This window comes from Benincasa hispida, chromosome 11, assembly GCF_027475165.1.
Source record: "Benincasa hispida cultivar pf3 chromosome 11, pf3_genome.v1.1, whole genome shotgun sequence".
NCBI lineage: Eukaryota > Viridiplantae > Streptophyta > Magnoliopsida > Cucurbitales > Cucurbitaceae > Benincasa > Benincasa hispida.
Genome location: NC_143488.1, coordinates 47,593,403 through 47,617,192, shown reverse-complemented (window position 1 = coordinate 47,617,192; position 23,790 = coordinate 47,593,403). Strand labels below are relative to the sequence as shown.

Sequence of the window (23,790 nt, the reverse complement as noted above, 5' to 3'; positions counted from 1 at the left end):
TAAATATAATACAATAATTTGGTTATCATATTTATTTATAATATATTAATTATATGATAATTAAATCTTTTTCTCTAATAACCGATTAATTGAGAGGTTATTGGTGGTTTTATGGTAACCGTGAGATAAAAAGGAAAATTGTTTTCCTAAATTTAAAAAGTTGCCTCATTCAGAAAATTCTCATGGAGACAAGCTATCAAGTGAAAGAGTTTCACTAAGCGATAGCTGTTCAGAGACTAAACGATCGTGTAGAGTTAACTACACGATAGTCATTCAGCTGATCGTAGCTAAACGATCGAGTGGCTAAGTCTATACGATATACTGCCATTTATTAAACAATTAAGCACATTGTTTATACGATAGACAATGTCTTATCTCTCACTTGCTCGATCGTATACCTCCAGTCTCTTCCTCAAGCCAAGATCATACAGAGCCCACAACTTTTTTATTCTCATACCGAGAATACCAAGGTAACCATTGTGGTGGTGTCCTCACTCAATTCGTGGATCGAGTTAAACTCGATTGAGTTCGAGGAACTGTTGGTCGTTCGTGGTCGTGTTGTTAGAGTTTCTATTCGTTGCGTTCATGTTGCTGTGGATGCATCTTGGACACTTGTAGATTGATCGAAGGATTCGTGAAGAATGGTTCTTCAAAGGTATGCATCCTCTATCCCTTGTATCATCATTTAGCATGCTGTAATTTCTTGTTGTGCATGACCTGTTAGTTTCCATTTTAGAATGTAATTGTTAGTGTTCAATTCGAATGGAATTTGGAACAATCCCTTCCGTTGCTCATGGAAATCCTCATGCTTGATTTCCTTTAGAATTTAAATGAGAAAAAAGTTTTTATCATCAAACCCCAATCTTTAGAAATTAAAGTTCATCCAAAATTTAAGTCACAACTTCTAAGTCATTGATAAACCATCAAACTATCAAGAAGAAAAACATATACTTCCATTTTATGATTCTAGTTGAAGATGTAGATGATGATAAAGATAGACTTTAGGTAGGATGTAGACTAAGAAGAGACGTAGACAAAGATTGTCGAAGGAAGGGAGATATACATGAAGAAGAAGACATTCAATGTTTTTTTTCCAATAAATTTGTCTTAAATAATGAAATATTTTTAAAAATATTCATTTAGGGTGTGTTTGGTGTGTGATAAAAGTAGAGAATTAAGTTGAGTTGAGTTGGTAATTATTATCTGGAGAGTTAAATTATTTGGGGAGTTAAATTGTCTGTGTTTGTTTGCAGAGTTGAGTTGAGTTGATAATTATTGTTTGTGTTTGTTGTGTAGGGTTGAGTTGAGTTGAGTTGGGGATCTGATGCAGTTTTTTGTGAATGAGATTAGTTCTATTTTTTTCTGTTTGTTTTTTATTTCATTCTTTTATTTTTTTAGTTTTATGCTTTGCTATTGCTAATTAATTTTCAAATATACACGTATTTTCTCAAATCATTTATAGCATAAACTGGACAATCTCAATTTGTAGAACATAATAGATTATTTTTCATATATTCTTTTCAAAAACTGTAATAATTCTAATTCTCTTTAATCGATAAAACATACCAACAAAATATATTTCATATTGCTACTCAATTAATTGATATATTGTATATTGTATGTATATATATTGAAGGTAATTATCCTAATTACTAATTGGTATATTGTATGTATATATATTAAATCTTGCTAACTTAACTTTATTATTTCACATATCATACAGTTTATTTTTATATAATATAGATAGTATATTTGGAATTGAAATTGAACATAAGATAATTACCTTTCATTTGATTATGATGATGAGAATGTGATATAGTACAGTAATAATTTTCATACGATCACAAAAATAATATGAACCAACCGAACATGTGGCCGTTTCCAAAAAAAATTCACAAAATATATGTTCTTTTCGATACTTATAATATCCGTGTCATAATACAAACACAAAAATTACATGTCATGACGTATGCAAAAGTTATCATTCTTTTCGACATGACAGTCCATTGTCCATTTGCTGTTATCTAAAAGAACTATAAACAAAATATAGGGGTGTGGTCAGTCTATATATTTCTTCTTAGTAGACGGAGACAGTATTGGGTTATAGTTTAGATTTATGGTATTATTTCCCAATGTACCTATAATAATCTAAAAATACATGTTTTCAAGGGCTTAATGAATTTTTTCCTAAGGATAGGGTTGAAGGTATTTTAGTTAAATTTTTTTAAGGGTCTAGTGGGTTCTTTTTTTTTTTTTTTTTTTTTTTTTTTTTCTCTCTCTCTCTCTCTCTTTCTTATTCTTCTTATTTTTTCCCCTAGATTGGTTTATGAACCATTTGTATCAGCTTCTAAAAACTTGTCATACTCGTAGTTCCTAGGACAACAAATTTTCATCGAAAGATGTGTTAAAACGATGTATATAGAAAAAATATGCATTTTTTCATACTTTCAAAACTTGGTGAATCGATTGTATGAATATTGGTGTGCAGTATTTTTTTAATTCTTATGTCACCGATTAGAAATTATATTTTTCAAAAATTAAACATTGGTTATAATATTAATACCATCGTTTCATTATAATTACATATTTTTTTATAAAAAAATTCAATTTTGATTGTGAAACGATAGTAAAACATACTAAAATTAATCCTGAAACTAGCTCGATAATAACACACCAAAATGTATAGAATATGTTCTTATTGAAGCTGAAAAAAAAAATTGAAATGAACGTATTATTAGATAAAAAAAAAATTACATAACAATACTATTTCACCCATAATTCATAAAAAAATTGAGAAGTATTAAATTAAAAAATATAATGTCGCCAACCATTAATAAAAAAATTGTGAACTAGTATTCCCAAAAAAATGTGACCAACAATTAACAAATAACATATTTCCATTAAAAAAAATAATTCCTAAAAAAAGAAGATAAACCTCAAAATAAAAAAACCTCCTCAAACTAATTATGAATGATTTGTACAATTAGTTTGGACCCTACAAGAAACAAAATAATGATAGTTAGATTATAAATAAAATAAAATAAATTGAACTAAGGAGTAACCAACAAAAAAAAAAAAATTGAACTAAAGAGTAACCAACAAAAGCATATCTTTTTTAAGGTTTAACACCCATAGTGGAGAAAGACAGTGGAAATAGAAATTAATTTAACCTCATTAATTAAAGAGTGAAATTAATTTGAATGTTAGTTGAAAGTAAGTAGTAGCCACGTTGGTAGTGAAGCCAAGTAAATACAAATAGTAAAATCAAGTAAATAGAAATACTAAAAAAACAATGAACCAAATATGACAGTAGAATGAACCAAATATGACAATAGAATGAACCAACAAAAATAACAGTAGAATGAATTTGAACATATAAGATAAGATCGGTCCTTGGAAGAATCCAACAAAAACAATGAACCAAATCATCATATCAAATTTTTGTAAAACTAAAAAGTAAGAAAAAATATTTATGTAATATAACACAAAAACTCTATTAAATTAACTACCTAATTTGAAATGAAAAACAGATTAGGATGAGCGCCTCATGAGCGAGATCCTCGTGAGCGAGATCAAGCATTTCTTTAACAACCTGTCTTCCTAGCGATGCTCACCTTACTAGCAAGATTCAGCCCACATTTCTAGCGAGATTCCTTTCTAGAGCGAGATCCTCATCACAAAATTAGCGAAATTTCCTTCTAGAGCGAGATCCTCATCACAAAATTAGAGAGATTTCACTTGTCGAGGGTTGAAGTTTCAACTTATGTATGTCGAAACGTCAACCTTCGACAACCCTTTATACATACTGTTTCCAAGTTTTTCTTTGTTTGTCGAGTTCTCAACGTTCGATTAATGTTCGACCTATGTATGTCGAAACTTCAACCTTCGACAACCATAATATACATATTCTTTCCAAGTTTTTCTTTATTTGTCGAGTTCTCAACGTTCGACCTCTACATGAATCGAATCCTCAATCCTCAACTTCTAGCAAAACAACAATATTTCTCTAATAAGTTTCAAAACAACCTTATTTCCCTAATAAGTTTTGAAAACAACCATATTAATATAAAAGGTTCTAGTTTTGAGGGGATAAAAAAGAGAGTATTGAGTGGGTAAAAAAAAGTTTTAATAACCCATAGGCTTTCTTTATGGGCTTAACAAATATGGGTAATAAATACCCACCTAACTCAATAACTCATACCCATTTATCAAACACCTCCTCAATGGTTGCAAGTAACTATTTATATTTAATGGTAGCTCGTAATTATGCAAAGGTTAGTTTTAGATATTTTGAAGTTTAGGGTTCCAACTCTTTACATTTTTTCCTCAATGCTAAATAAATGTTTAACAATTCGGCAGGTGGAGGTTAGGGTACATATTTACAGTTTCATTATATAGTATCTTTAGTGATGTATTAGTTATAGAAGCTCACTTGAACAATTTTGTGCACCTATTTCCGCTTTTACTGCCGATTTCATTGAAAATTTTTGGTATATTTAGTTATATTAGGGTTGGGGTGGGGCAGACTCCCCATCCCCGTCCACGCGGGGTATTTCTCCTCATCCCCACCCCCGTCCCCGCCTTTATATATATATATATATATAAAATCAGGGACGGGGACGGGGCGGGGATACCTTCCCCGATTTGATCCCCATCCCCAATCAAACCGAGGATTCCCCGTCCTGATCGGAGCAGAAACCTGCAGGGATATTTGCCAACCTAGTTATATATGTAAATACTTTTCAATAACTAACATTTAAGAGTTCTGCGTTTTATGAAGTTATACAAGGTAGTTGCATCAAGCTTTCATTTAACTTATCATTTTAGGTTATTTAGTGCTTTCCCTACACCTATGATACATTCTATGTTAGTTAGAGTTCATAAATATATATACACTGAAAACTCAACATTTATGACATCAAAAAGTTTGCTACATGTATACATGACACTAGTATTATGAATACATTGTGAATTTAGAAATTTTGTATTTTTTTTATATATAATGATTATTTTATATTCAATTATCTTATTTAGTATACGTTTATAATTGTAGAGATTCGGTCTTATGAAAACTAACGAATTCTCCTAAAATATAGATTTAGGCATCTTTACCATGAACCTTTAATTTAAGTACTTTTGAAACGCAAACCTGTCATCAAGTTTAAAACTATAAATTAGATTTTTTTTTTTTTTTTTTTTTTTTTTTTTTTAAATAGAGGTACTAATACCATCCAAAAATATGTATGGAGTGAATTTCCCCCCCTTTTTTTTCCTACTTTGGTCTGGATGTGGGACACCCTACACAGAATACTCCATCCAATGCCCCAAATCTTCATCATTAAGATATGAATGGATCATACATCGTTGAACTTCCTAATTTCTACCCCAAAAAGACAGAAGAGAGTCGAGAAGCTCAGTTAATTATTCACCGGAAAGAAGTTTTGTCTATACAAACAAAGAGATTCTTCAATCAATCTTCATCAGAGTCCGAATCCTCAGAAACTGTCTCACTATCCGAATCACTAACCACATATCTGACCTGTGTTCTGTTTGCTCTCATTGATCTTCCTCTCGCCGGCAGAACACCGGCGACTTTTTCTTCAGTGGTCTCAGAAGAAGCAGAACCCATCACTTTCTCTTCAATTCCACTTTCTTCTTCTTCTTCTTCGTCCTCTTCCCCAATTGTTCTTCCTAATATAGAGCCACTTTTCTTGTTGAAAGGTGATGCTCTTATCTTCCTCACTTTCTTCTCCGGTGAGATGCCGGAGTTCTCTGCCGGTTCCAGCATTTCAGTTATCAGTTTCTGCCCCAACTTCGCTGCAGCAGCAGGAGGCTTGGTTGTTTTGGCATTTGTAGCAGCTGCCTTTCTTCCTCCTCCTCTTCCTCCTCCCTTCTTGGTTGCCGGAGGGGCTACCTCCTTTACTTCAAAATCATCATCGTCATCATCGTCATCATCGTCACTAACTGACATCTGAGCAGACTTTGCAGTAGTTTTCTTCTTGGCAGCTGCTCTCTTGTTGGGTTCTTTCTTCTTGGCCGCTTGTACTTGCGGCACTTCAGTTTCCATGGAAACTGAAAAGTAAAAAAAGAACGATCATCACACAACTTGTATGATTTCAGAAACCAGCGCACAAATACATCTTTAGTGTTGCTAAAAGGAGGTAATGGTAAAAATTCAACAAGATAAAGGACTTGCGTTCAAACTTGAAAGTAAATTTTCAACAGAGTAATATTATTTTACCTTCTGATGGTTCAGGAGATGACTCAATTTTATAGGCAGCAAGACGATCTTTAAGCTCGAGGACTTCGTCGTCGTCGTCGTCGAGAACTGCAGCTTTACCCTGTGGTTGTTTCCGCAGCAAAACAAAGTCAATTTATTTCTTGGGGTGGTGTTTGGACAACTAAAATGAAAAGAGACTTACCTTCTTAGCGGGAGCTTTTCTTGGAGCTGCTTTGCCTTTGGGCTTCACCACCGGGTTATTTGCTGTGAAGTGAAATTCATTGAGGTTAATACTAAAATATGCAAAGAAATTAAAACCAAACAAACAATGGAGTTTTTCTGAAGAGGGATGAACAAAAAAACTTACCAACTTCCGCTGTTGTAGAACTAAATGTTGTGTCCATACTTTCCGTGACAGGTTCTGCATTGCTGGTTTTCTTACCGTTACGTGGAGCTTTTGGTGCATTTCTAGAGATTTTTGGCTTTAAATCGTTATTCAATTTGTCTCTTTGTTTTTTTCTTGCCTCCATTGCCTGAGCATCATTATTATCCATCTCCTGTATAATAATTAAAATCTTAAGCAAAATGTAGAGCTGATAATAAGCATATGAAATGTGAAAGAAACTATTCGTTTCATCTTACATCAAGTTCTTTCTCAAGAGAATCAAGGTCATTCAGCCACAAAGCCTTGGGGGTTGCCTTCCTCAGATCGTCCACTTCTCCTTTCAGCTTGTCTCTTTCATTACATAGCTCCTGAACCTTCTCAATGGTCAAGGTTCCAATCGTCAGAGATAGTAGATACTCGTAATCACTAACTCGCGCCTCTTTAACGACTTCTGGACTCTCCTCTGCTTCATCAGCTTCATCAGATGCCCCAGCAACCTCCGGCTCAACAGATTTATTCTTCTTTGGAAAGGGTGTAAAGCCTTTCGCTTGAAGCTCATGGAACAAATCAACCTTTCTTCTATTGCATACTATTATCTCTTCATTCACCACACCAAGGATAAACCTCACCTTGTTTTCCAGTTTAAGCAACTCCATTTCAAGGTTTTCCAAAAGATTTCTCTGCATTACGTGAAGAATTTTTTTCAAATCATTGTTCTCCCACCCTTTCAGATGGATAAGGAAAAAGAATACAAGAGAATGTTCACCTTTCTTTTCTCGTAGAAGTCAAGTCTAAGGGGGAAAAATTCCTCAAGAACTGCAAAAATAATTATATTTTTCAATCAGATCGCAGAGCTCTAACAGCATAATAAAAAGCTAGGAGTTATCTGTAAATTTCTCAACACAACTTACTTTGTTCTGGAGTGTCATATTTCTTAATCACGCCATTAGCATCAAACAGGTGCATGTTGCTAGTGCTGACAGTTGTAGTTAATTTGAATTTCTTCTTCAAACCTTCTTGGATTGCCAGTAACATGTTTTCCTCCGTTAAGTGAACATCAATGGAAACAATTTTGTCATCACTGTGGTGATCAGCTTGCTGCATTCATCAGGTAAAGTAGATTTTCTTAGCACAGTGACAAAAAGAACAACGCAAGGGAAGCTTTTACTGAGCAATAATTTCTCTACCTCAATAAAAGGTTCCTTCGCTGCTTTTTCTTTATCTTTGTCATGCTTTGTAGCAACTTTTGTGACAGAGTCAAGAAAATCTTTGTAGTCATTAGTCCATCGGCGGACTGGCAATTCAACTATTCTCAACATCGTGTCACTGACTTCCTCTATAATTCCACTAACAGTATAACTAGTGCCTCCTTCTTTAGTAGCAGTTTTCTCTATAGTTCCTGAAAAACCTCTATACCAAGGATCCATTGGCAACATCGTCCCACCATCCAACATGCGTCTTACATTTCTAATGATGTCCCTAGGATTATAATTTGGAACGTACGAACTCCACCCAGTACCAATTCCTTCACTTCCATTGACAAGAACGGTTGGTATGATAGGCATATACCTAAAAAGCACAAAAGAAAGATTAAAACATAACGCTAAGCCTTGGTCAAACTTATTTTTCTTAAAAAGGAAGAGAAGCACAAGACAGGAAGAGATTTACCAGGTTGGTTCAATCGACTGGCCGTCTTCATTTAAGTAGTTAAGAAGTTTGTCATCATCTTTCGGGAAAAGGAACCGTGTAACATTTGAAAGTTTAGTGTAGATGTACCTAGAACTTGCATGATCTTTGCCTCCCTGGAGAACGCACAAAACAAATTAGTGACTAGAATTTAATATGAGTTCACAAGTGTTTGAAGAAATGAGGGAAATATCTACTTGGTTCCGTGTGCCGAACTGTCCATTTGGTAGAAGAAGATTAATGTTGTTGCTGCCGACAAAGTCCTGTGCCATTCCAATGATGGTACTAGCAAGACTCTGCTCGCCATGATGATAAGCAGAGTGCTCAGATACGTAACCGGAAAATTGAGAAACCTTTGCTTCTTTGATAAAGTTCCTCTTGAAAGAACAGAACAGGATCTTCCTTTGGCCAGGCTTAAGGCCATCAACCATCGAGGGAATAGACCTTTGTAAATCAGCCATTGAAAATAATATAAGCTCCTTGTTGACAAAGTCGCTGTATTTTATCAATTTTCTTGTCTGATCTAGATGGGTACCAGGCTGCAAGCGTGTTATTGAAACATTAGTAAGACATTGTAACTCCTTGCAAAGGCAAAAATATAAGGGTGGTAACTTCTAACCTCAAATTGACGGAGCCAATTCTTTCTATCTTCAATCTTTTTCTTACTGAAAGCAAGCTCAATGGCCTCCCCATCATTGTCATCTTGCCAAATAAAATCTTTCTTGTGCTTTGTCAGCTGTTCAAAGTACTCTCTCCCTTCTTTAGATGTGCTTGTTCCCAACCCCTACATAGGATAACAAATTAATGGACTGAAGCATTAATATCTTTCAAATATAATTTGAAGAAATACAACTTACACAAAGAAGTTCCTATACTTGAGTCTTAGAAGACCGACCTTATAGTACTTGATTGACCAGCCACTTGCATTGCCTCTCAAACTCTCTTTCCAGGACTCGTACTCAGGCATGGTATAGAATGACAAAACAGTTCCATTCTTATGAGTAGCCTGCAAACGTAAAGGGAATGTGTGAGAAACTGTACCGATTAGCAAACTCGCGAGTAAGAATTAATCAACGAAGCAAAACCAACCTTGACAATAGGCGTTATGAATTCAACCAGGAACGACGGCACTCTTAGGAGAGAAGGCCAGAATGAATGAATAAAGTTGATCAAGAGTCCTTTAATGTGCGAACCATCATGATCCTATTATATAGGCATCGATGTTAACTCCTCGTAGTAGGAAACAAATAGAAATAGCAGACAAGTGAAAATATAAATGAACATAAAAATCATAAGCCATCAGACCTGATCGGTCATAATCATCAAATGACCATATCTCAAAGCCTTAGCATTGTTGTACTCCTTCCCTTGCTGAAGTCCAAGAATTTGCTTGATGTACTGAATTTCTTTATTCTCCGTGATCTGTTTACTAGTTGCTTCCCTCACATTGAGCAATTTACCTCTTAGTGGGAATACACCATAAAAGTCTCGTCCTACTACACCGAGCCCAGCCATCTATTGATACAACAACAAAGTTATAAATCATCTAGGGAGAGAGAGAGAGATAGAGAAAAACATCAATTCGTAAGTGTGAAAAATGAAACTTACTGCAAGGGCCTTAGCTGAATCTCCTTCCGTCAAAATTAAGGTACATTTTTCCGAGTTCTTCCCTCCAGCGCAATTGGCATCCTCCAACTTTTCTATACCACTAATCTTTTCTGTTTTAGCTCCATCCGTTTTCTTCAGGTCTTTGCTTTGCTTGAAATTAACCCATGAGAGAACGCTGTCCATAATTCCAGATTTTGTGGCCACTGGGTTGCAAATATTTACAACAATCAGTATCTTACATTTGAAATAATAAACCAACATATAATAAATTATGTTAGTGATTAATGCGTGCATACCATTCTTCAAAAACTCTGGCGTTAGTTCGCATGTAGAACCGAAACTGTTTGAACGTTTAGTCAAAGTTTCCTTGGTTTGGGAGTCGAAGGATGGATTATCAATGAGAGCGTTGATAAAAACCCACAAATAGTTCTTCACATTGTGGGCCTTCACGTTAGCATTTTTGTTCTTCTTATTTACGGCAGTCATCACATAATTTGAAATTTGATTAGTGATGTAATCAACATGAGTCCCACCCTTAATGGTTGAAATCCCGTTCACAAAGCTGACCTGTTCAACAAAACACCATTACTAACTTTAAGAACTTTAAATATCCAGCTTCAGTTGCATTAATCACATTCATTCGAAAGATAGATACCTGCTGGAACTGGCCCTCACTTAAGGTCACCACAATTTCCCATCGATCATTTGGCTTAATGTGATACCTAAAAAGACCATAAAATCCTCATACCAAATCCGTAAAACATAATGTAAACTAATTTTTCCAAAAAAATTTCAACGACTCTACCTTTTTGGAGGTTCCGTCTGGAATGTGGATGCTGATTTGAGGTAGAGATCTACATAATCTTGAAATGATTTTATAGGGACCCTTTGTCCATTCAGCTCAACCTTAACGGTTTTACCAAGGCATCCGGCCAAATCCAACACTCTCTTTTTCATCAGTGCAACAACATCATCTTCAAGATGAGTCATGTTGAACTTTGCCAAGTCTGGCTTAAAAGTTACCTTGGTCCAATTATCACCCCCCTTGCACTTTGTTATAATCGGCTCAGATTTTTTCCCCATATTATCATTGAATACCTTCCATATACAAAATAAACACAGTAGTTAGTTTCCAGCTCTTACTAAAAGAACTTCAGATAATACTACGTAAAGAAAGCTAACCTCAATGAACCTAAGAAATCTTATACGGATAACAGAAAGTTACATTCAAGAGTGGGGGAAAATGACATCGAAAGAGTAATTTTTCAAATGGGGGCTCAGCGAAAGAGTATGAATCAAGCATGAAGATAACTGCAAACAGGATTTACAATACGTATATAGCATCTTTATAGTTCTTGAAGCACAAAAATAGAACGAACCTCGGAATTAAAGACATTGCAAATTCCAGAAATGCACAAGCAGTTGACTAGTTAATTTCCAGCTCTTACTAAAATAAGTGAAGTGCTTTACACCAACCCAAATGAGCTCCACATGTGTGCCTAATTAGAAGACAACACACGATGCACTAATGCATAGAAAACCAAGTGAAACTGGTCTGGAACTTTTCTCTAAGTTCACACTATTCTCTCAGGTGTTTTCAAAGAAAAGAAAGAAGCTCGAGAAGGGGAAGAAAGAACAGAATGCTCAAATCAAATGCATGAGGAAGAATTAAGTGAATCTTGAATCTTGAAGAAGATTTACAACAGATATGTTTCTAACCTTCTCACTCTGAATTTTTCTCTCTTAGCTCTTTCAATGACTTGATGAGCTATTTATAATAGATGAAGACAGTTAAAAGAGATAAGATTAGATTCTGTTTTACTTTATCTTTACACTAAGTTCAGATTATATATATTCAGGTTAGTCTAGTGGTTATCATACTACTGAAAGCAATACAAATAATAGAGGTCACACGATCAGTTCAAATTCTACTGAACAATTAGTCGAACAAAATGCTAATCATTTCCTTCTAAAACATAAAATCCAGGCCATTGCCCAATTTCAAACACAAATCAATACATAAACTCACCAAATCAGAGTACAAATCCGAGAACTTACCTGATTGCAACAAAAAGAAAGAAAAAAAAGGGATTGAATCTTCACTAAGGATGCACTAATCATACCTGCTTATACTTCTTCATGCGTTTTCCATCAGCCGTCTCGATCACAAATTCAGTAGAAAAAATGTTGGTAAGTTTTGCACCATAGCCATTGCGTCCACCAGTGGTTTTCTTTTCAGTATCGTCATAGTTACTACTAGTCAACAAATGTCCAAAGATCAACTCAGGCACATAAACCTTCTCTTCCTGATGAATTTCAACCGGAACTCCATCTCCATTGTTGAACACGCTGATACAGTTCTGTTCGACGTCAATATCAACCTTGACAGAATCCATCGAAGGATCTCTCTGCTTATTATCTGCAGCATTAACCAAAATTTCATCAAAGATCTTGTAAAGACCAGGCACGTAGGAGACGGATCGGTGGACCATTTTGTCGTTCTCGTAAACCCAAAGGTTTTGGGTGTGCTTTTCAATAGATCCGACATATGTATCGGGCCTGAGGAGAATATGCTCGAGCTGAGACTTCTTCTGGTACATTTCTTCGATTGTTTTCTTCGGCCCTGCCGCAGGATCGGAGTCGACATTGGCGGCGTTGCTGTTCTGCAGTGGGCGTTTCTTCTCCACAGCCATGGCGATCGGAATAACTTGAGAGAGAGAGAGAAAGACACAGAGATGGTGTCCGAAAGATTCAAGATGAAGAGAAAGAGAGAGAAAATGGCATTTATAGAAATTAGGGTTCGATTGAAGAATTTGAATTTGAATTTGAATTTGGGCGCTCTTCTTTTACTACAACGGCTAGCTCTGCAATCCGGGTTTTTGGATCCGACTGGCTCGGGTTCCGAGAAACCCAGTCATCCGGGTGAGGCTTTTTCAGGTTTTTTGTTTTAATTTTTATATATTTTTATTAAGTTTTATTTTCGAGCAATATAATAATAATAATTTTTTTTTTTTAACTTACGAAGTTGCGTTTTATTATTTTTTTTATATTAAAAAAAATTGAATAGGTATATAATGTTTTTTTTTTATTAGAATAGGAATGGGTTGAATTTGAACGATAAATCTTAGGATTCTCATTAAGTTATATTCACATTGATAAGAAGTATATAAAATTACAAGGGATTTGTTGGTCCTTAAGTTTCAAATTTAGTTTCTATTTAATCAATACGTTTTAAAATATTACATATTTAATCTTTAAGTTTTGATTTTAGTTTCAATTTAGTCCATAAGTTTCTAAATATCACAATTTGACTCTTGACATTTGAGTTCTATTCCAATTTGGTCTCTAAGTTTCAAGATTTTACATTTTTAACCTCAATTTTTCATTAATTTCAATTATTAACATCAATATCTATGAATTAGTTAAAAATAATTATGAAAAATAGTAATGAAAATTAATTGATTATAATTTGTATAATTATTTTAGATTTATTAATAGATATTAATATTAAAGATGGAAAATGAGTACCTAATAAAAAATCAAGGTTAAAAATATAAATCTTGAAATTTATGAACCAAATTGAAATAAAATTCAAAATTCAGAAATAAAAATCAAAGTTCCAAAAGTACAAACACTTGACTTTTTGCTATAAAGTATAAATATTTTTTTAGATTTTTCTATTTATAAGAATTTTCCAAACCAAAAAGTATTTTTCCCAAATTACAATATTTTGATGGTAAAATCTATTAAAGACAAACATTTATTACTATCTAACCTTTTAAAGAAATGATAGAGATTTATCATTGATAATAAATTTCAATATTTATTTTAATTATTTTCAAATATTGAATTAAGATTAGTAATTCAATTTTAATTTATATTATAATTTTTTTTCAAATTATTATTATTTTTAATAAAATTAAAATTAATATATGCATAGATAATTGCATGGAGAGTTAAAAAAACATACATTTTAAAATTAATAATAAGTTTGAATTAATTTAGATTATTTTAGGTGAACTCATAAACCAATCGATCTATAAAGTTTTCATTTATTTGAATCGTTGTTAGGTTGATTGGATTCATTGGATCATCAGGTATTTTAAACATTCTGGGGCTGTTTGGGGGATCGTAATGGAAAAAGAGCTTGTAATGTAATGTAATTCAAAACTCTTGTCTGGATTGAGCATTTTTTGTCCAATTTGTAATATCAAACTCATTCTATTCTCACAGTCTTCAACCCAACCCTCTTTTCCACTATTTTCAAACTTCACGATCCCATTTTCATGCCACCCTCGATTGCTCACATATTCCAACACTCATTTATTTCCAGTAATCCTGATTGCACTCCAACCTCCCAAACAACTCATCTTACTTGAAACCGAGATTTTGATTATACGAATATATTAGACAAAATATTGATATCGATGAATATTTTTGTAAATAAAAATATAAATTTTATTTAAATTAATAATTAAATTATTTTTGCTTCCTAACAAAATTATATATCCAAAGATATTGAGATTAGGAGATGCTATAATATATATATTATGAGTATATATATATATATATATATATATATATATAAAAGTGACCGTGAGCATAATGGTGAGAATAAAGAATAGATAAGGAAAATGAAAAGGATTATTTTTTTAATTTTTTCAGGACTATGAAAAGGAAATTAAGAGATGAGGAATTAAGGATGTTTAGGAATAATAATAAGCTTGAGAATAAGATTGATGGGAATGAAGGATGATTGAGTTTGGTCATGCATGAGAATGTTATCCGAATTTTTGTGGGAACAAATTACTTTGTATTTAATTTAAAAAATTGATTATGACACATTTATAAAATGTTAAAGATTAACTAATAAACAACAAATTCAAACTTTTGAGTAAATTAATTATTTGAGTCTCGTTTGGTAACTGTTTTATTTTTTAAAATTAAGTCTATATCATCTATATTTCTTTTCATGATTTGCATCTTCCTAAGTACAATGGTTGAATTTTTAGCCAAATTTAAAAAATAAAAACAATTTTTTTAAGGCTATTTTTTTTAGTTCTTAAAATTTGGCTTGATTTTTTAAATCATTGGTGAAAAATATATAACACAGGAAGAAATTTGGAGATGAAAATAGTATCCATAAGCTTAACTTTAAAAAATAAAAATAAAAAATAAAATGGTTACACAAAGGGCCAAATAGTCAAATAATCATATCAATTAAACTATTAATTACAAGTATTTATAAAATGAATAATTTATAATTAAAGTTACACAGTTACATAATTCGATGGAACAATTTGGTGAACTTATATAATTATGATTTATTAATTAATAAAACAATCAAAATTGATTTGAGAAAATAAATATAAAATTTCGTGATTAAAAATTAATGATTCTAATTAGTCAATGATAATCTAATTATAATTATTAAAAAATAATCTCCTAAGATATTAACCATAACGATAATTTATTATCTACATATATAATTTATTAATAAATTAATAGTTTTAATGCATCAATTCTTTATGGTTTATTTAAAAAAATAAGTGTATATATATATACACACAAGGGTGTACATGGGTTAAGTTGGGGATATTTTTGGACTAACCCAAAAATTTCGGTTGGTCCAATTAGCAACCCAAATGACTCAAACATGTTCTCCAACCCAACCCAATCCTCAAAATTTGGGTTGGGTTGGGTTGAGTTGTCGAGTTATTGTTTTCTTTTTAATTTAAAATACTTAAATTTTATCTACAACACATTTCTAATAACTCAAATCTCATAAAACTCAATTCTATCTAATAATTAAAATGTCATAAAACTCAATTCTTATCCCATAAAACTCAATTCTATCTAATAATTATAATGTCATAAAACTCAATATCCCATAAAACTCAATTCTATCTAATAATTATAATGTCATAAAACTCAATTCTTACATACCAAATATCTATAACATTTGTTACAAAGTTCATAAAAAAAACAAATATTTTAAAAAGAAAAACATAAGGAATTCACAAATTCATCATATATATATATTTTTAGTAGTATATATGTAATTTGGGTTGAATGCATGTAGCAAATATATCTAATTCACCTTTCTAGGTTAGTTCTCAGATATGGGTATTCTGTTTCCGTCAGCTTAAATACCCAACCTAGATAGAATTAGCGTTAGACAAAAGGTCCCTTATAGATACATTTGCTACAAATTTAATCTTTTAATAATCCTTTAATTAAAATCAATTTAATCCTATTAAACTGATTAAAAGATTAAACTAATTTCTAATCTCATTAGAAATGTGATCTTAGGTTTATGTGAATCATGTTTTAAAACTATTTTAGAAAATGATTTTAACCTATGCATGCTATTATGAAAATTATTGATGTTAATTCTAATTTCTTTTAATTATAACTTTTATAAAAGAAATGAAACAACTTAAAATCAATTATTGCATGTGAATGCATATTTGGGTAAATTATAACAATTATAAAATAGCCTAAAATACTGACATGCTTCATGCAATTCCATTCATTACTTAACATACATAAAGCTTATATAATGAAATAATGAAATTATTAATAACATACATTCATCCATACATTCAAACTATATATTATAACACTTATAATATAAATGATGCATGACTATGTTATTAAAGCATGTAACCATATATTATAAGATTTATATTATATGATGCATGAGCATGCTATAAATTAAATCATGCAACTATATATTATAACATTTATAATATAAATGGTGCATAAATAATGCATAACCTATGGTGGGATTTAACTATATGACATCATATAAATATATAAATAAAATAAATCATACATTATATGCATAATTTAAAATAATTATTGGACCGATATTGGGCTCCTAAACAATGATTAAATTAATATAACAATTATATTAATTTAATTAATTAAAAACAACTAACTATTACAAAATTAATAATCAATCGGAACAAAACAAGCGAATTGGGTCTTAAACTGCACAAACTGGACCGTACAACACCTGAATCGACCACAGATCGCTCGAACCAAGCGAATCAGACATAAATCGATCGAGCTATGAACCAAATTGCGCGCAAATCGGTTCGTTCTTTTCGTCTCGGAGCGTTGCAATGTTATGACCTAGCATTGCAACGCTATGAAAAGAACATTTTGTTCCACCCTTCGTAGCGTTGCAACGCCGAAGCCATTGTACAGTTGCAAATTCCTTCGAAACTCCTTCGAATTTCGCCTCGTTTTCTCCAGAAATTCATCAGAATTACAACAAACGACGCAAAACATTGAATTACAGACTCTATAACTTTAATTATGCCCAAACATCGGGCCCTTACAAATCAAAATTTGTAAAAATAAAGCTATAAAACCAAAAACCAATCCCGAAATATCCAAAAATTGTAATACATTCAACATTCATTCATCATATGAAAAAATTCAGAATGCAACCCACTAGTTCTATAAAATCAATATGGAAAATAAAAACTCGGACTAAAACCTGGCTCTGATACCGATTGATGGAACCCTAAGGTCCATTGCGGAAGTGGGGATCGGTCCTAAATTAATTTTCACATAATACAAATGTTACAGAACCTAAAATTATGCACCACAATAGAAAAATTCAAAGCATGCTTTAAGAGAAAAAGAGACAAGAATTTCATACCCTTGATGAATCAAAATTATCTTCACAAAATCTTGTTCTCCATGAATGATCAACCACGATCCAAAAAAGTCAAGTCTCTACCACAAGCGAGACCTCTGTATTCTATTTTGGGATGAGATTCTCTTAAGAGTGTATGGGCTCTGAGATTTTGGAAGAGGGAAGAAAAGAATTTTTTAGAGAGGAAGAGAGGATTCTGGGAAAAATTCCAAAGAGAGTTTTTCTTGTGAGTGTTTGTGAAGAAAATGATCGATAAACTGAAAAACTCCTTTGCATAAAAAACAACCTCCCATTTCCACGTTGATTGAGAGAATTAAGGGGAGGGAATTGTTACTCCTTCCCTTTAATTTCAAAATTTAAATTCAAAAGAAGTATGTATATATATATATATATATATATATATATACATAACAGATTTCAAACATGCGTCATAAGTTCTCAGCTTCATCTTGAAACAAGGATGTAGCAAGTTCTACTCTTTTGTGGGTAGGACAGTTCGTCATTTTGAAGCATTCTCCTAACTTGGCTAACCAGATTCTTGCATCTATAGAATCAATTCCTCTAATGAAAATTGTTGCTATGAACGCTTTTAAGCATTCAATCTCAAAGCTTTTCTCTAGACTAACTTGTCCATCACTATTTCCTGTAGCGTCTTCCTGATTTAAATGACCCTCCATTGATTTCCACTATGTCAATCTCAGTCTTGAAGTACATAGTTTCACCACCAAATATTTCTTTTCACCCCAGGTTTACAAGTAGCGCTTACAATTCCTTATAATGCTTGCCTTTGTCGTTCGCCATAATGATACATGTTTCATATAATGCAATGATGTATCACACACCTTCAGTGAAAAGACTAATGCAACTTACTAATGCGACTCTAACTCATACTGACTTTCTGACCTAAAACCCTTAGGTTTCCCAAAATCATGCTCTGATACCAAGTTGTCACACCCCGTTCCAGATTTCCCTTCACTTCTAGAACGAAGCGTAAAGACGTTAAACATCACTTCTCTCTATGACATCTAACATCCCAATTCTTAACATATCCTGTACTCAAGATCAAACCCGGACTTCCAACTAACTTATTATATGTATATATAACTATATGTTATATTCGATATAACATATAACATATAGTTTTTATATTGTATCATATATAATATAACCTATAGCTTTTAATTCTCTCATTAGTTTGTGGTGTTTAATATAAATCACATTTATACTAAATTTAATTATATGAATCAAATCCATATAATTAATATTTGAATCATATTCAAATATTTATTTCCTCTCAAATAAACTTTATATTATAATGTATCAAATACATTATATTAATTATATCACATATATAATTAATTTAATTATATCACATATATTATTTTTCTTAATTAATTTGAACAATTAAATTAATCAAAAATTAATTCTTAATAACCTCTGTTGAGCTACCGAGAGGATCTTATGGACCTGTAGATTGAGCTTCAATGGTATTTGGATAATTAATTAAACTCTTTGTCAGTCACTCCACAAAAGATTGACAGCTACACTCTTCGCACTAAAGATATATTTCTATGTCCATTGGATATAACTAAGCGATAACCCTTTACAAATTGCTCATAATTGTAACTAGGCCAAAAGTACCATTTTGCCCCTATAGTTACATCTAATTCCTTAAGTACCACTGATCCTCTAATGAACAATAAGTCATAGTCCAACTATAACCAAACCCCTCTCGGACCAAGAGAGGATGTGACGCCACATTGTTCAAGCCTTGGAATCAGCCCTTATGGGGGCAATTTATCTACTTACCTAGACGTTAGGGAAGGAGTGAATTTCATCTTATGCAGCTGTGTTCCCAACTCCCCAATTAGACAAATCCCCAAAATGGTAGACTTATTGAGTCCGCAATCTGGCCACTCTCACCCATACAAATCAAAGAACCGTCTTTATAGACAGGAGTTCACAACTTACTCAGGATCCAGATCATGTCACTTATGGTCATCCTGGTGAAATGTAAGTCTCTATTATGAACGACGTTATATAATGAGACTAGTCATTTCATGGTTCGGTCTTATACAAACTTCTTTATATAGAATACTCATAACTTGTAGAAATATAAGTTATTGTATCTCTTTCATTTAAAATAATAAGGAAAAGGCATGAAATTTAGATAGTTTTTACCAATAAATATATACAAAAAGTGAAACATGCAACCACATACTTTTAACGCATAACATATTTAAATTTTAGACTAATTTTGCTACTTCTATGCAGAATATCCTTCAACAGTCTGATGAACGTGGGATCGCATGTTGCATACCCACTGATGTGATCAAACAAGAATTATCAGAGAAGAAAAGGAAAGATGATCACATAAGCTGCAAGCGTTGAGGCATGACATGACATGGGCGGTGGGTGTAACATCACAAGTTGTGCTGTGGCCGATAGGAAAACTTTGTTGAAGATTCCATAAACCCCTAACATGTTGCAGACGGCGCAATAGGATATATAATTTAATGCGTCCCATCAACGCAATCATGAGTTAGAGAAAAGAAGTACTCGCGAGCGCCTATAAATATCCATGAAAATGCCATGCAGAGAAGAGATCGTGACACATCTACACCGTGATATATATCGTGGGAGACGAGTAGAATACCCTGAGAAGAAATTCTGCTAGAAACCCTTGCCAATTTTCTATAGAAATTCCTTAGTGAGAGAGCTTAGGATTCTAGGGAGAGAAGAGGGTAATATTGTTCAATCGCCTAAGTGAAGCAGTTGTAAAACGAACCGGAAGAAGCAAGACATTGCAAACCACAACTTGATTCTCTAACCCTTTTCTTTGTTTTTTGTATTTGTATTGTATTTCTTGTATTGACAAATTCAGATTTGCAGTATGAATACATGTTTGTTATATATCTTGTCTATCTTTTTCACCAACATCATACGTAGCTAAATTGCCTCATGGGCTGAGAAGATTGTAGCTAACATGACTAAATAACTAGAGGAGTCATGCGATCAAGTTGTTTTATGCATGCTTATATTTGTTGCTTGAATCAATTGAGAAATTGTTCTAAGTAAAGTTAATCTGAGTTTGAAAAAATTTAGATTAGGACCTCATAATAAGAGAAAATGTTCCTTAGAAATAAGTACATTCTCTACAAATTACACTCATCGCATACATCTTAGAGATAAAATAATGTGGTAGAGGACACTGAGAAGTGTTGGTCGTAACATTGAGTGTATAGCTTGATCGCATAATCCATCTAGTTGTTTAGAAAGAGTTCGTAAGAATCCTTCTCAACCCTCTTATCACATAACTGTTATCCAACTCACACTGCTTCATTTTAAATATAATTCCCATCGCATATAAGAACTCTAATTACATTTAATTTGAGTTCTAAAAGCATACTTAAACAAAAATTTAAGAAGAGGGTTTCTCAACAACATATACCTTTGATGAATTCTCCCAATTCCAAATTGTTCTTCACGTGATTTCAACTTCAATTCTTCAGTGAACCACTAAGAGATCTTCTCTACTATTCTCATCCTTGAATTTGAGTGGTGGAACTCCAAATTAAAGTGAATTTGGTGAAGGATATGAAGTGGGTTTTAGGAGAGGAATTTTTGCAGCAGTTTTCTAAAAACTTAGAAAAACTCCCATTTTCCAATCTCCAATTTCAGAGCTTTTATTCACCAAGTGCATGTATGCTCTAAAAGCTCAGCTCAATGACATCTCAAAGAAACAATTGAAGTGGGCTAATTTCCAACTTTGATGGAAAATTCCACTACAACCATTAATTTCCAACTTAATTTGGTTTTAATTAATTCAAAATTAATTAAAATCAAAATCCAATTTCTGAAATTGATTATAAAGTTTGAAAATTAAAATTAATTTAATTTTAATTAATTAAACATAATTAATTAATAAATTAATGGAGCACCTACGTTTAATATGAATCTAATTCATATAAATCATATTTAATTTCATAATTAAATACATTTAATCTCTTCAATTTCGTTTAATTTCGATAAATTAAACGTTTAATTATATCCAATATAATTGTTCAAAACCCTAACTTGAATTTGAACTTATTTAAATGCAAACCCTAATTTCAATTTGAACATTTCTAATTGAAATTTAATTTGAACATTTCAAATTGAAATCATTTCAAATTCACTCAATTTATTAATTCAAGGTGTTCATGTTTTACGAGCTAGTAGAGAGACCTTATGGACCTATAAATCATGAGCTCCAACGATTTAAGATTAATTTGCTAAATCTCTTTAGACCAAATTAATCAGTATTGGTAACTATCAAGTCACACCACTATAGCTCGATAGTTGCACTATTCTCAATGTAGATATATTTGTGTCCACTTGATTTAACCATAATTAGTAAGTCGACTCTTCACAGGTTGTTCGTAATAACGGTTGGGTTAATATGTTGTTTTATCCCTGATATTACATCTTGCTCCTTTAGTTCCACTAATCCTCTAATGAACAATTGGTTTGTGATCCAATCACTAAACCGAATCCCTCTCAGGCCAATGAGAGGGTGGGTCCCCTTGTTCAAGACTTGGATTCAGTACTTAAGAGAACAACTTTTCTTCAATCCCTAAATTGGGTAGCCATGAATTCCTTCTTGCACCCCATATCCCCAACTATTTACCCGGTCTTATCCCTGAAATGGGAGGCTTATTGAGTTGGCGCTGTTGAGCCAACCCTCACCTATGAAAATCTAAGGATAATCCTGAATAAACAGGAGTTCATAATTAGTTCAGGATTAAGATCGAGTTACCTAAATCATCTAAGCGAAATAGTCAGTCTTAAACAGTAAACAATATTATAAAGTAAGAGTGACTTATTTCTTGGTCCAATCTTACGCAAACTCATTGCATAGGATGCCCCCACTTGTCATGTCATTACATGAACGAATCAGGATCACTTTGTTTGTAGTAACTTTACAATAAATTGTAACAACTACAGAGTGGGCCACATCCGATAGTGTTACTAGAATAAGGTACCCAACCTTATTCGTATACTATAGACCGTTTTGGCTATTTACTCAAACTTGATCTATCTCTATGTCTCCACATAAAGTTCAAGTATTCATATAATAACCATGGATCTTAATTTATTGGATATAGACTTTATAAGTGCAATTTATAGATTCAATAACAACTTTATTGAAGTAATGTTGAATAACATCTTTATTGATAATAGAATATGTTTAACTTTACAAACTGCGAGTTTTAGGACATATAACCCAACAATACTCCCACTTGGACTAAAACTCTAGTGGATAAATATATACAATGTTGAGTATCATGAGAGAATAAAAACAAAAGTATAAATATAATAAACTAGGGCATCAGATACCCATAAATTCTCCCATTTTCCCTAGTTATAAGTATCTCATAGACTTAGTCCAACTAGGTGACCCTCGAACACTTTAACCTAGAGGGTCTTCGTAAATGGATCAGCTAAGTTGTCTTGTGAGGCTATCTGCGTGACGATTATGTCTCCTCTGAGTACAATCTCTTTGATGAGATGGTATTTCCTCTCGATATGCTTTTCGCGTTTATGGCTTCGAGGTTCTTTTGAATTTGCAACTGTTCCACTATTATCACAATACAGGGTGACTAGCAGGTGCATATTTAGAACCACTTCCAAATCAATCAAGAACTTTTTGAGCCATACTGCTTCTTTGGCTGCTTCACTTGCAGTTACATACTCAGCTTCCATTGTGAAGTCAACAATACAACTTTGCTTGGTACTTCTCCACACTACTACTCCTTCATTTAGAGTGAACACTGACTCATAAGTTGATTTCCTCGATTCTATATCGGTCTGGAAGTCAGAATCAATGTAACCAGTAAGGATCATATCCTCAGCACTATACACGAGCATATAATTCCTCGTTCTTTGAAGATATTTGAGGATGTTTCCAACGGCAGTCCAATGATCATATCCTGAATTGGACTGAAACCTGTTGATTATTCCAACTGCATAGCATATGTCGGGATGAGTACACAACATGGCATTAAACTCCCTACTACTAATGCATATGGAATTCGTTTCATTATCTCAATCTCTTGAGGTGTCTTATAACTTTGTTCCTTAGACAGATGAATTCCATGTCTGAAAAAGCGACGTATCTTTCTTGGAATTTGACATTTTATATCTAGACAACATCTTATAATATAAATGCTTGAGATA

General features: G+C 32.7%; 1 protein-coding gene across 1 annotated transcript; it reads right to left on the bottom strand.

Annotated features, from left to right (window-relative positions):
• Positions 1 to 5,308: 5,308 nt before the first annotated feature.
• TOPII (topoisomerase II) lies at positions 5,309 to 12,664 on the bottom strand. The gene is made up of 19 exons (XM_039050007.2): positions 12,023 to 12,664; positions 10,705 to 10,997; positions 10,555 to 10,621; positions 10,196 to 10,466; positions 9,900 to 10,102; positions 9,597 to 9,806; positions 9,381 to 9,494; positions 9,187 to 9,297; positions 8,911 to 9,075; positions 8,489 to 8,830; positions 8,274 to 8,407; positions 7,793 to 8,174; positions 7,517 to 7,703; positions 7,372 to 7,421; positions 6,863 to 7,285; positions 6,588 to 6,777; positions 6,423 to 6,484; positions 6,242 to 6,341; positions 5,309 to 6,072 (listed from the first exon to the last, which is right to left on the bottom strand). Exons 1-19 carry the CDS (start codon positions 12,590 to 12,592, stop codon positions 5,471 to 5,473), a joined length of 4,476 nt encoding a protein of 1,491 aa, XP_038905935.2. The 5' UTR covers positions 12,593 to 12,664; the 3' UTR covers positions 5,309 to 5,470.
• Between the last annotated feature and the right edge of the window lie 11,126 nt (positions 12,665 to 23,790).